Below are 13637 nucleotides of genomic sequence, written 5' to 3'. Positions count from 1 at the left end.
AATTACAGTTGTCGCTTGGTAACCACAGGGGATTAGTTCCAGGAACCCCACAGACACCAAAATCCAGGTGTACTTAAATCTTTCAGCACTTTGCAACCCACATAAATGAAAAGTCAATCCTCCGTATGAGGGTTTTACAGCCAGTGAATATTGTACTTCTGCTGATACAGAACCCATGGATATGGAGGGCCCACTATATTTACTGAAAAAAAATCTGTGTATAAGTGGATCCATACAGTTCACCCATGTTGTTCAAAAGTCAGCTGTATATTACAAAAACAAACAAATGAAATGAAAATGTTTTCCAATTCAAAGTATATCATCTGCCATTCTTCCAAGACCCATGAGATCCAGACCGATCAGGCACTAGTCTAACGGGTTTTCTGTCCCCGCTAGAATCTTATGTTTGCCTACCTCAAAATACTAAACAACTCTTTCATCTAAAATTACCTCTATAAGAAAAATAATAGTATACTAAAGCTGAAAAGATGACATGGAAGCTACACTGAAAATTTCTGATGTTGAAGATCTCAAAGAATAGTTGAACTTTGTTTTGTACTTATTCTGTCAGAGACATATCTCCAACCCCGCTGCGGGGTGGGGGGGAAAAAAAAGTCACTAAAAAGCATGTTTCTGCTTTACCTATAATTTGACCTTGAGACTTGAGGTAGGGAGGCTACTTACTTAATATCAAGGGACCTTTCCAAACTGTATAAAAATAATCCCTACTATGTTTTCTTTTGTCAGAAGGTCATGATACATAGGCATTTATTACAATTTCTTTATGCGTTCATTCATTTATTTTTTAGCTTTACTGATAGAGAAAACAAGTTCATTATCACCTGAAAAAGTCTAATATCTCCTTAGCTAAAAACTACTACTACTCAATCTGATATTTTATAAGTATTACGACCAAAAATGTGATTTCACTTTCGGTAGTGAGGAATAAAAGTAATTAGTAAAATGAACAAAATTGTTGCCTGGTGCACTGAGCTGTCTATGGTACTGAAAAATGACACCAAAGCTGAAATTTACTGAGCTGGTATCTTACAAAGCCTCCCCATCATACTGTTTTAATTCAAGTACTTCCGTCCATGACTCACCTGAACCATCTTATTTTGCCAGAGTGTGTATAAACATTTTATAAAAGGTCACACAGACTTGCTTTCCAAGGTTCTCCATGAAAATGTCAGGGCCTCCTCTTGCTTCATTAAGCAATTCCAGAGGACATAGAGCCAGAAAGTCAGTTATAACACTTACTTTTCCTGAATGCAGTGAGAAATCATATCATGCACCAGAAACCTACACTGGCTAGCTTTAACTATCTGATTATCATACTGATATGCTAAAAAGAAAAAGCAAAACTGTTCTTTTAGATTATATGCTACATCCAAGGACATGCTATGAATGGCAGCATAACCTTGCATTTAGTTTCCTAACTCAAAGTTAATTGATATATTTGGAATCATTTAGCATGAGTTGGGAAGTGCTCATTAGCTTAAAACTTTTTATGAAAAAAATACACGTACAGCAGTGACATCAATAAATAAACAAGGAGGGGGGCGTAATTCGTCATTTTCCACGCATATACATAAGCCTGGGCAGTTGGTTTCATTGCGTTTCAGAGTAAGGTATTTGACAGCCCTGTTGACGCTCTTCTCTGGACGAATTAGAACATCGCTACTTTTTTCTGGTTCTTGACTTCTATTTCAGGGTCTTCACATTTATTTGACCCTTCTCCATTTTATTTTATTTTTTAAATAAACGTATCTCATATAAGAATTTGGAGTTTCAGCTTAAAGGAGAAATCCCTCTACATAATATACCGAGTAAAAAACCTACATCCAAAATAATTAAATGATATGACCCAAACATCTATTTTGAAATTATCTTAAGTGTAGTGAGTTTAACAGAAGCCACATATCATATAAAATAAACCCAATTTTAAAACATATAACATTCTATAACGTTTATGTTGCCCAACAGTAAGGAAGTTCATTGTGCATATTTGCCGTGGAGAGTCATTCCATGTCATTTTTCTCACCCATGCAATACATACCCTAATCAAAATACATGTGCACATGCATAACTGAAATCATCCTCTAAATTACCCAATGAGTGGAATGCTTTCAAGCATTAATCTATAAAAATATGATGCTTTTTTATTAATTTCTGTAAATTTCAAGCGTTCTAATATGATACCAATTTCTTTAAATAAATAGTTAACATTTGTTAGCTCTTTTTAGACTCCTATGAATTACTTCAAAAAATCTCCCAGTGATTCTTAAAGAGTCAGTGTTTTCAAGACACTTTGTTCTTGATGTTAATACCAGCAAATGTCCTCCCCCATGAATGTTTGTTTAGCTGTGTGATTTTCACAAGGAACAGGCAATAACACAAAGGTGATATTTAATAAAACCCAGCAAGGTCTCTCATTTCAGAATCACTAAGCAAAACATTTTTCAAGTTAACTTGATTTTTAAAAATATGTAAGAACGTTTTGGAATAATCTTTTAAGTTTAAGTGAATTTATATACCAAACTTTTGGATTTAGAGGGAAACTGCAGAAAAAGAAATATCCATGTTTCAAGGTTTTTGGCATGTAGCAGCAGATCGCAGAGGGAAGCATTATGGCCTGGAAGCTAGGACAGGGCTGGTTCTCACTGTGCACTGTCTAGCCGTGTGGCCCGGCAAGCTACCTCTGCTGATTTCAGATTCCTTATCTGTAAACTGAGTCAAAGGACCATTAAACCTATTTTGTTCCTTCCAGCTCTAATTGTCTACTCTTCAAGTCAAAATGAAAAGACAAATTTCTAATGTTTAAGTTATATTTTAGTATATCTTTAAAATCTTCAAAAAGAATCTCAAAAGCCCACCATCCCTAGTATTGAATTAAAGATGAATCTATGTAAACTGTTAAAACTTTAAAAAATTTAAATGTGTTCATCTCATTTTGGCAGTGCAGTTTTGTTATTTATTTCCCGAGTAGTCTCACTCTTTCTAATTATTCTCCAACCTCATCCCTTCAAAAACACATTTTTCAAAGTTTTACAAATATAAAGGCAAGGTGAAATAATTTCTCCCTCCGCACTTGGAGTAATGTGCATCATTATTTTGTCTGGGCAATCATTAAAAATGATTTCTCCCATATTTTGTGTTTGCTAGTTACTAATTTAAAATTAATTTAATTTAAATTAATACTAAATGACTTCAATGGCAAATCCTATAAAAGGTTTTAAATTGAAAGGCAGCTTAAAACTGAGGCAGTCTAAAGGAAGATGGCCTAAATTAAGGGTCTCATAGTACCACCAAATGTCTAACAACTGCTCAAAAAAGAAAAAAAAAAAATCAGAAAATACATAGTGCAAATTCTCACGCACCAGGACCACAGGCCTGAGCCACCACACCTCCCACACAGTGCAAATTCTAAGCTGAAAAAAATCCCAATCTAATTTTCGAAAACTCTATACTTAATTTAATTTAAAAGCCTTAATATTCCTTTGTAGGCTAACAACTGACAAGATGACCCATAAGTTTCATAGAGCATTCTGATATGGATACTAACAGCCAAATATAGAGCTCCTGGCTGCATTTAAACAAAATAAATATTAGGAAAAAAAAAAAAAAAACTCACAAGGACAGTGGCCTTAACTGTTAAATTACATTTTTAAAAATACTTAATGATTGGATATACACAATTTGCATTCTAAACTTACAACAGTTTTTTTTTAATGGTGGGGGATTTAGGAAATGGTTAGATCTTTTCCCATATCTCATTTAATAAATTAGCCAGCAACTCATCACTCAATTTTCTTCTCTATCCTAAATTATAGAAGATTATATAGATACAATCTCCCATAATGACGCACCCACTAGGAAGAGGTATCTCAGACAAGAACAAAAGTTCATTCTAGATTAAAACTAGAGCATAACTGGCCTTAAGGAACAAAATGTGACTGATCTGGAGAAAAGGATCCGCCTATTGAGGGGAAGTAAAAATCTTGAGTCCAACAAATACATCTCCGAAAATGGTGCATGCTTATTTGCTACCCTGCCTTGTGTTGTTTTCCACTTCCTGAAAGAACAGGTCAGGTGCTAACATAACAATACAGCGTGTGTCTTCTGTAACCTCAAGCAAGGACATGACGGCTTGGAAAAAGCCTCTGCTGCCTCGCGTTTCTCTAGGCTGACTGCAGGGCTTTGGGTCATTCATAAACAGCAGGACCTAAGTTACCTGTATTTCCCTGGCGTGGTACACGATGATCAGACCGAGCAGGATGATCGTGGAGAGACTGATAAGGCATTTCAGAGCTAAGGAATACAGCGACGCCTGCAACACAGACAGAAGCACTTTTAAGAAAGAAGCACTTTTAACCACCTTCCAGGCCCCCAGAGTCAGTCAGTCCCCCGCAGGTGGACCTGAACTCACAGAAGGAAGATAAGGGGAGAGGGGTGCACCTGTCTTGGCTCTGTGATCTGTCAGATCATTCAGCCTCAAAACCAAGAGATGAGAGTAGACCTGGAAAGACTGGAAAGACGCGTGGCTGGGCTGCCGGGTCCACGCCATAGAGGAACGAAGCGCTGCTGCTCCAGGCTAGCAAAACCAGAGAGGAACTTCCTCCTGAGTTCAAGAGAGCGGGTTGAAAGGGCCCTTCTAAACATAATTCACCAGGGGATGAACACAGGTGGTTTCCACCGACTCCCAGAACCACTTACTAAAGGTGCGCGAATGCGCTGGGCACTCTTAACTGCCTCGAGAACTTTGGCTGCACGCGGAAAGGGTTCATCTCTGAGTTGTTTAGCTGACTAGGGATGCGCGTACTAGACGCGCCCGCTGTCCTGGCTGGCTCACTTGATAGTTCTGGGGAGGCTGGGACCCGCAGGCAAAGGGTCCCCGCCAGTGCCCATCCCAACCACCCAGTGCCCCGACTCCAGTAGCGTGGACAAGGGTTCAAGCCGGTACCTTGTCGTAGGCGCCCCACGACAGCTCGGTCTCGATGACCATGACCACGATGCCGAACATGCCGAAGATGAGCGCGTAGTCGCTGAGCCGCTTGCGCTTTTCGAACAGGGCGCGCCGGTGGCCCAGCTTGTAGCCGATGTTCTGGTTTTTCTTTTTGCTGGACTTGGTGCCACTGCTGCTGCCGTGCCCGCTCCCGCCACCGCCGCCGCCTCCTCCGGTGCTGCCTCCGCCGCCGGTTCCATAGAGCGCCAGGTTGTTGGAGTTGTTGTGCTCGGGCTTAGACACCACGATCTCGGGGGCTGAGGACGAAGCGGCGGCGGCGGCGGCAGCAGCGGCTGCAGACGGGGAGGACGCGCCGCCACCTCCTCCGACAGACGCAGGGGGCTGCAGGGGCTGTGCCTCTGAGTCCATCTCGTGCAGGTTCCGGCGGGACGCGCTCAAGTTGCTGAGCGGCCGCATGACGCCCCCGTTGTACCTGCAGCTGCTCATGGCTATTTCGGTGAAGGGGTTGCTCTCGCGGCGCGCCTGGGGCTGGTGGTGCTGGTGGTGCGCCGGGTGCGGGTGGTGGTGGTGGTGCGAGAGCGGGGGCCCGGAGCCCAGGCTGCCAAGGCTGCCCGTGGGGCTGGCGGCGGGCTGCAGGCTGTGGCACTGGTGGTACTGGGAGGCGGACGCGGGCTGCTGCGCGTACTGCTGCCGGAGCGCACTGGCATGGCTGGACGGCGTCAGCTCGCTCACATTGAGCTGGCTGCCCCGGCGCGACGAGCAGCAGCAGCAGCAGCACGACGAGCCCGACAGCGGCGAGGAGGTGCGGGTCCGGAAGGCGCCGCCGGGAGAGGAGGTGCGGAGCAGCAGGGACAGGTTATCCCCCGCCCCCGCCGCCGGGGCACCGGAGGAGGAGCAGCTGTTGCACCGGAGGCATGGGCTGCTGCCGCCGCTGGCCGGCTGCTGGTGCGCGAGGTGCGGGTGGTGGTGAGGGTGCGGGAGGGGCGCGAAGGGCGGGCACGGCTTGTCCTGGCTCTGCTGCTGCTGCTGGCAATGCAGGTGTGAGGAGCGCGGCGGCGGCGGCGGCTGCTCTGGGAAGAAGCCGCGCTGGAACTGCAATGGGGTTTCCATGTCAGGGCTGTTAAAGCTGCAGGGAGACCAAGCGGTGGTGCACCCTGCGCAATGCGTTATGGTCGGGAGCGGGGACTCCTGCTGCTGGTGCGAGGAAGGGCCCATGCCGGCTCCGGTAGAATCCAGGCGGCGAGTCCGATTGGTTGGGCGCACCAAAACAATGGGCATGACATCACCTGCGGGGACCGAGACTGAGTTTGCGGCGCGCGCGGCTTAGGGAAGCGTGTGTGGCAGAGAAAGATGGGGATGGGAATCTGCAGGACAGAAACCCTGGGGGGTGCAGTCCAGAGCCAGGGCGCTCCAGGGCAGGGATTCCACCTGCTGTTTGCGTGCGCCCCTCAGCCCTGCCGGAGATGGCGAGCCCCCACGCAGTGCAGCTGGGCTGCAGGAGGAGGAGAAAAGAGAAAGGCGCCCCTCCCTCCCATGCCGCTGCCCCCCTGACTAGTGCCGGATGCGCTGCCCGGATCACCTGCGCCAGCCACTGCAGCACGTCGGGCCATCCTGGCCAGGGGGCAGGCGCAGGGACGGTGTTGAACCCCGACCACTTCTCCGCCTGCATGCCTCGTAGGGCTGCAAAACAGCAGCCCCCTCGTCCCACGCCCGCTTCTCCCAGATCATCCCGCCGAGAGTGGGCTGCCGGCTGCCCGCCAAGTAACTGCGGGGGCACTGGCTTTGGGGAGAAAAAGTTTGGCGGCCGGCTACGCCAGTGCGGTAGCGTGTGGGGAGAATCCCGGGGCCTGAGCCCTGCCTTGGCCGCTGCGGGATCACAGCCGACCAGGCGCCCGGATCTTTCCCCGCCGGCGGGCTCTGGAGTCTGGATTGGGTGCGCGGCGCTCTAGCCCGAGTGCGCTGCGGCGCGGGTAGGGTTAACAGCCTCGGCACCCGGGCTGGGGGAGGGTGGGGGCGGGGCCGGAGGAGGGGATCCCCGCAGTCCGCCAGCAGAGCCGGCAGGGCTTCCCGGGTCCCCCTGGCGGGGGCGGAGGGCTTTCCCCGCTACCGCCAGCTCACATTTGCGCCTTCTCCGGAACATGAGGGGCTGGCGCCCCCGGCCGCCGGCTGCTGGGCTCTGGCGCTCAGGCTCTCCGGCAGCCCGAATCCGGAGGTCCGAGGGCTTTCCAAGCGGTGGAGAGGCAGGCGGCTCGCTCAAAGGTGTGGGGGCTGCTCAGTCACCGCCGGCCTCCAGCTCCTCTTCTGCTCCTCTTCCTCCTCCTCACCTGCAGCGCAGACACAAAGCAAAGACCGGTCACAAATAACGCAAACATCGAGCATCTTTGCCAAGTCCTAACTGCAGCGGCGGGTGGGAGAGGGGCCTGGGACGGGCTGATTCACCCCGGTAGTCGCAGCCTGGCAGAGAAATTATTAAGAATGATAGCTTGGGCTGAATAATCGCTGCCCACGGACAGTGCTGGAGGTTTGTTGGAGTTCGGTATCATTTTTTATTTACTCCCTAATAAACTAACACAAATTGCACTTGGTGTCTCACAAACTCCCTGCGCTGTGTTCTTCTAGGAGATGCAGCAACACCATGGTGATCCTTTTGAAGGTTCTTTGTTTCTGCTCCATCTTAAGTCTTTACATTGGCATTTCTTTGTGAATTCAAATTCCCGTCTCCCCCTAAAGAAGATGAAAGAAATTGGCCCGTTGAATATTTCTTTCCATTTTAAATTATTTTAAAGCCTGATTTTTATGATAGAGACTATTACAACGAATTAGACCTAGAAATTAGAGTGAAAGCGGATCACCCTCATTAGGTCATTAGGTAATTGGAATTCTCAGCTGGATCCGATGTCTTGATATTCTACTCGGCAGCTGCCCTAAAGTTGCTTACCTGGTATCTGCTTTTAAGAGTGTGCGTGCGTGTGCTTTCAGTGTCACGGAGTGAATAATTCATTTTATGATATTATTTGGACACATGTTAAACAATTTTAATTTTTTTGTACGTGCAAATAAACATTCAGCAGAAAAAAAGGGGTGTGGGGCGCAGAGCTGCTGTTAGTCCCATCGCCCTGGACTTGAGATAATGAATACTGTCCGGACTTGAATTTCTCAATGGTCTTCGTCAAGAATATAATTTAGTGGCTAACAATCAGAGACAGCATTTTGTTTTTATCATCTATTGTTATTTTTGTTCTGTATCTTCAAAATGACAATTCAGTAAAACTTGTTTAGGATCACGAAGCTAATTGAGTCTTCGGGGCAGCTGAGTAGATACTGCATGAATTGTGTGGAAAGCATAACTATTAAAAACAATTCTGAGAAGTAATTTGAATTAAAATAGAAGTTTCCCTATGAAAAGTTACTAACCTTCTGGTCTGAAAAAGAAATTCAACTCATGCAGAAAATCCATCAAACATGTATTAGGACCCTTTTCAACAAATTATATAGCTTTCCAGTTGCTACGGGTAGCAATTGAGTGAAAATGTTTGATTCATCCTTAGAAATCTAAATACTTCAAAGGAACATTATGATAAATTAATAAATATTTTTATTAGTGATTCATAAATTTAGAAAAAAGATTACATAGCCTCCACCCCCGAAATACCACAATAGTTGTTGCCAGCATTAAATTGGATATAAAGTTCTACAGTTTCGGAACTGTCATAAGAAAAATAATGGCTGCATCCCTTGTGTCAAACTGACTTTGTCAAATAGCAAATTCAGTGCTTCAACAGAGGCTCCAAAAACAAAATAATAGGCAAAAATATATCTTTTGCCATGTATATCTCTATGCTCTAGCATGGGATTAGTTGCAGTGCCATTAATCATGTAGAAATCATGTAGAAATAATCATCTCAGAAATTGCCTACTGAGATTTATGGCAATGTTGCATGGAGTTCTCCCTTCTCTCCAAGGGGGTACACAGGAGGACAGAAGGCACAAAATTCAGAAGAAAGTGGAAATTTGATCCACAACATGAGGGACTGTCGGAACACCAAAACTCAGACTAATAGTACTTCCGGCTAGCCACTTTTTTGAAAAAGCTCATAAAATAAATTAATAATGTAAAACTCACTGTGATTGGACAGACAGCAAATCAGTTAGACATTTATCGGCTTTCTGTTAAGAAATCAACTGATTACACACACTCGAAAAGCCATCTTGCTAATAAATATCTGTATATTGAGAGTGTGATAAACCTGTATTCCTATGATGAAAAAACACAAGATAATTTTGTGTTTCATTTTTAGTCTGAATCATAACTTCATTGTTTAAGACATTTTACACTATTAGGTTATAACAGGCACATTTAAGAAGTTCTTATTTTCATCATTCCTCTTTTAATAAAGTCAACAAATTTTATGTTTATATGTAGACATTTAAAATGTATATGACATAATTTTTTCTTTTTTTTTCCTATACAGGATTGTAGAGATACATGTAACATGTAAAGTTAAATGAAGCAACAAAGGCAATATTCTTCCACATGGATAGTCCTTTGCACATAGGAGATACTTATTTATACTTGTGACTATAGAGAGAAGAGAGGAAGGAAATGAAGAAATATTGGGGGTACAAAAAGACGCAGATCAAGGGCCATGACTTCCAGTGATAAGCTTTCAGAAAATTAAATTTGCTTCTTTTTGCTCCATTAAGGCATATAAGTGAGAGAATTTCCCTAGATTAACACCAGAGGTCATACTTATCCACAAAATGTATTTCAAATCTAATCAATTAAATCTATTTCCAGCATCACCTTTTAATAAAAATTGCCTATTTTTTTCTTATGGCCTACAACAATTGCTTTCCCATATTTGTTGAATTTCAAGCTTGTGAACACACACACAAACACCCATCCACAAACACACACATTTTCTTAGAAGAATGTCTTTTTTCAGACCACAGGAGCTTGGGAAAAAACTTCATGTTGTTTGCACTCCAATCCCTTATTTTACTCAAATTTATATTAGGCCATTGTTTATAATTCTCTTCTTTATAGGACTGTCTATGCTATGTCTTTTCGTTGTACCTTAAAAAGCAGGGTTCTCTTGACTTTGGGTGTTTTTGGTATATTTCCAAAGGCAATCAGACCAGGGGTCCCTGGCATCTGTTTCCCACATTGTGTGGTCTGAAGGAAAATGTTGACCTACAAAGTAAATGTTTTTCTGATAATTATTTTTTTCTTTGCCTGGGTAAGTCAACTACAATATTTGGTGGTGTCAAACAGAGAGGTTGTGACGAGACACTGCCACTCTGAACTTACTGTCCTTAGCAATAAATGCAAGTGGGGAATCAGGATAGTATCAATTATTTCCTTAGCACAATAACAATTCCATGTTTCTGGAAACATAACAATTAAAAGGCCCTAAAAACACTATTATTTTTAAATCACACATTGCCCCACTTCATAAGAAATCTACTAATTTGAAGAAAACATAAACATCATAATTATTATATGTGGTTCTTCATATTTCCGCATTATGATTATAAAGTATCAAGATATGAATGAGCGTATTGGTGAGGGTCTTATAAATTTTTAGCAATACCTCTATTTTTTAGGGGCTAATTATTGTCTTAGGGCCTATCCATTCACTTCCTAAATTTTCAATTTTTCCTATTCTCACCCTTGTCTCCTACAGTTTCTTAGATAGTTAGCATATCTATAAAAGTCTCTGCAATGCCAGCAAAAAAAGACAAAGGTAAAACTCACACTGAGTTTGCTAGAACTTAACTTGTGTTAATTAAATGGGTGAACAGGTAGAAATCACTGTGTATGCTAAGTCTTATTAAAATAATCTGTGGATTTCATGAACAAATATCCTTTGGCAGCTAGAAACACATCGCTCGCATCTAGAAAGTCATAAAACTTAGCAGACTGCACATTCTACTTTATAAAGTAGTTTCTCAGGTGTTTATTTTATTTGCATCTCACAACAAACCACATGGAAGGCAGGAAAAGGTTTTATCATCATCTCCATTTTACAAGTAAAGATAATACCTAAAATTCAGTGCCTGCCCTACCCAAGGTGATAACAGCTAGTGAGTAGCAAAGAGAGGCCAGACTTCAAATACAATCTTCTGAATTTTTCTGTGAGTCTGTTTTACACGCTGCTAGCTCTTCTTCACAGCCAAAGAATATAGTAACCTCTCATTACTAGAAACTACCTGTGAAGGGCCTCACAGACATCTCCTCACTGGCTTTTTGGTTTCTGTGATTCTTAACTATTGTCCTCTTGTTGACTTCACTTGATCAACAGAATAATTTGTGAAGATATAATCCAAATGTAGATGAAATAGCAGTGCTGTATGCCTGCAGGTCCAAGGTACCTAATTAAAATGTGTTAAAAAACAAAAAACAAAAAACAAAAAAAAAACAGAGATACTGATGTATTCAGACACACTCTTCTATCTACTTTGCTGTCAGCCTGTAGTTTCTTAATTTTTGGTAATATTGACACTGTCAAATGCCATTTAGTTGTTTCAAATAATAAGGGATAAGGAGCAGGCTCAAATTCTTCACCCTGCAGCTCAGAGGAACTTGTCTGCAGTCTTGCAGGCATCCAGCTTGGTTCCTTGGCTCCTACTCTGGCAGACTGGTCCTCTCATTGCTTCTCCTTTTATGCCAAAGAGTGAGAGAACCAGAGAAAGGAAGCCAGGCTGCACGCCACAAGGAGAGAAAAATCAGTGTGCCCCACAGCTGGCTTAAAGAGTTAGCAAAAGTGGAACCAAAGATATTAAAACTAGCCCTAAATATTGAGGTCAAAGTTTACACTTGGTAATCTCAAAAGTTCTCTGGTTGCTCAGTGCTAAAACATAGGGAGGCTAAAAACTGAAGGTTTATTTTCTCTTTGAAATCCAGTGTATATTTTCATAATTATTTTCTTCTTCCATACAGGGTTAGGGCACAAGATACATTGACTCATTTTTTTCGTTTCCTGATCACAGCCCTGTAAATTCTCTTTCCATGTGTTACTCATGAACTCCCTCTTCCTATATTTGCCTTATTCTTATCTACCTCTTGCCAAACAGGCTCAAAAAATCTACTACTCTTCATCTAACTTTATATTATTCTCTCTCTTTCTGGGAATATTTGTAAATCCCAGTCCCCTAATAATTGTTTTAGTGCCAGGAGTTGGTGCCTACTCATACAAAGGGAAAGAACCACAATTTGCTAAGTTAAATTAAACATAACAATGTCACCAGCAACCAAACACTCTAGATAACTTGATAAATAAATTATCAAGGTTTGCATATTCATATTTATCTCCTAAGCCAGGGTTGTCTTAAAAATGAGTTTAATTCCAGATTACTGCTCTTTTGTCTTATGGCTGTAAATCCATTAACACTTTTGTTCTACTGTTTTAATTATTAATGTACAATAATTAGGTCATACAAAACAATATACATTAAGTAAAATATCAGGGGAAAAGCACAACAGATATATGCTAGACAAATTTAATGACAAAACTTACTATTTAATACAATGTGTTTCTCTCACTACTTAGGATGAGTCCTTCCTAAAACCTGTTTAATTAGTTGAAACTACTGGATACTTTCACAAGTTAAATTATCTTAACAAGAAATATTTCCTAGCTCATATAACTGAAAGTATTATTAGGTAAAACTTCAATGCTATTTGATTCAGAGGTTAAGACATCATCAGTGTTTCAACCAGTGTTTCAGTTTCCTTAGATATTTTATTATTCTCCTCCTTCATATATATTGGCTTAATCCTCAGGTTAACTTACCTCATGGTAGCAAAAAGAGCTGTAGCAGTTTTAGGCCTCATATCCATACCCAAATCATTCAGAGGGTAGAAGGTCATCCTCTGCCCCAACTTTTCAAACAATTTTCTAGTATATCTAATTGAACCAGCCTCCATACCCAACTTTGAACTATAAAGAATGGTTAAAGGGAGGTATGATGGGAATGACTCATCAAACAGAGAATATTGATAAATAAACTGAAATTATTGAAAAGAATCTAATTGAAATTTTGGAGTTGAAAAGTAGAATAACCATATGAAAAATTCCATGATAGATTTGAGCCATCAGAAAAAGAATCAATGAACTGAAAAATACACTGATGAAGATTATGCAATCTGAAGAACAAGAAAAGAAAGCATAATAATAAGAAAACCCCCAGCACCTCAGAGAAATGTGAGACACCTCTAAATGCACCAAGAGACATGAAATGGAAGACCAAAAGAAAAAAGAGAAAAAAGACAGAAAAAATATTCAAAGAAAAAATAGCTGAAAACTTTCCAAATTTGATAAAAAAACATTCATCTACACCTCCAAGAAATTCAACAAACTTTAGGATAAGCATAAAGCAATCCATACCCAGAAACATCATAGTCAAAAAGGGAAAATTTTGGAATAGGTAAAGAAAAATAACATGCCAAGTACAAGAGAACCCCAATAAGATCCACCACTGACTTTTCTTCATTAAACGATAGTGACCAGAAGCCAGTGGGATGGTATACTCAAAGCATTGAAAGAAAAAAAAAAATCTGTCAATTAAGAAAATATTTAATAACATTAACAAACATGAAGACAACATACGTATTTTCCCAGAGAAATAAAAACTGAGAGAATGTAATGCTAACAGACTTGCCTTTCCA

At 42.0% G+C, this 13637-nt stretch overlaps 1 protein-coding gene across 2 annotated transcripts in view; it reads right to left on the bottom strand.

The window, feature by feature from the left end:
• KCNN2 (potassium calcium-activated channel subfamily N member 2) overlaps positions 1-13637 on the bottom strand; it is a 272306-nt gene that overhangs the window by 137596 nt on the left and 121073 nt on the right. The window contains exons 2-4 of one of the 2 annotated variants that reach the window (XM_078004479.1): positions 7085-7290; positions 4964-6252; positions 4235-4330 (exon numbers count right to left, since the gene is read on the bottom strand). In XM_078004479.1, the coding sequence (XP_077860605.1) occupies positions 4235-4330; positions 4964-6252; positions 7085-7106 (1407 nt within the window). In that variant the 5' untranslated portion in view covers positions 7107-7290. Of the gene's footprint in view, positions 1-4234; positions 4331-4963; positions 6253-7084; positions 7291-13637 lie in introns of those variants that run through there. The other variant, XM_078004478.1, reaches the window with a different exon arrangement.

This window comes from Macaca mulatta, chromosome 6, assembly GCF_049350105.2.
Source record: "Macaca mulatta isolate MMU2019108-1 chromosome 6, T2T-MMU8v2.0, whole genome shotgun sequence".
NCBI classification, from domain to species: domain Eukaryota; kingdom Metazoa; phylum Chordata; class Mammalia; order Primates; family Cercopithecidae; genus Macaca; species Macaca mulatta.
This window is presented reverse-complemented; position numbering and strand designations above follow the sequence as displayed.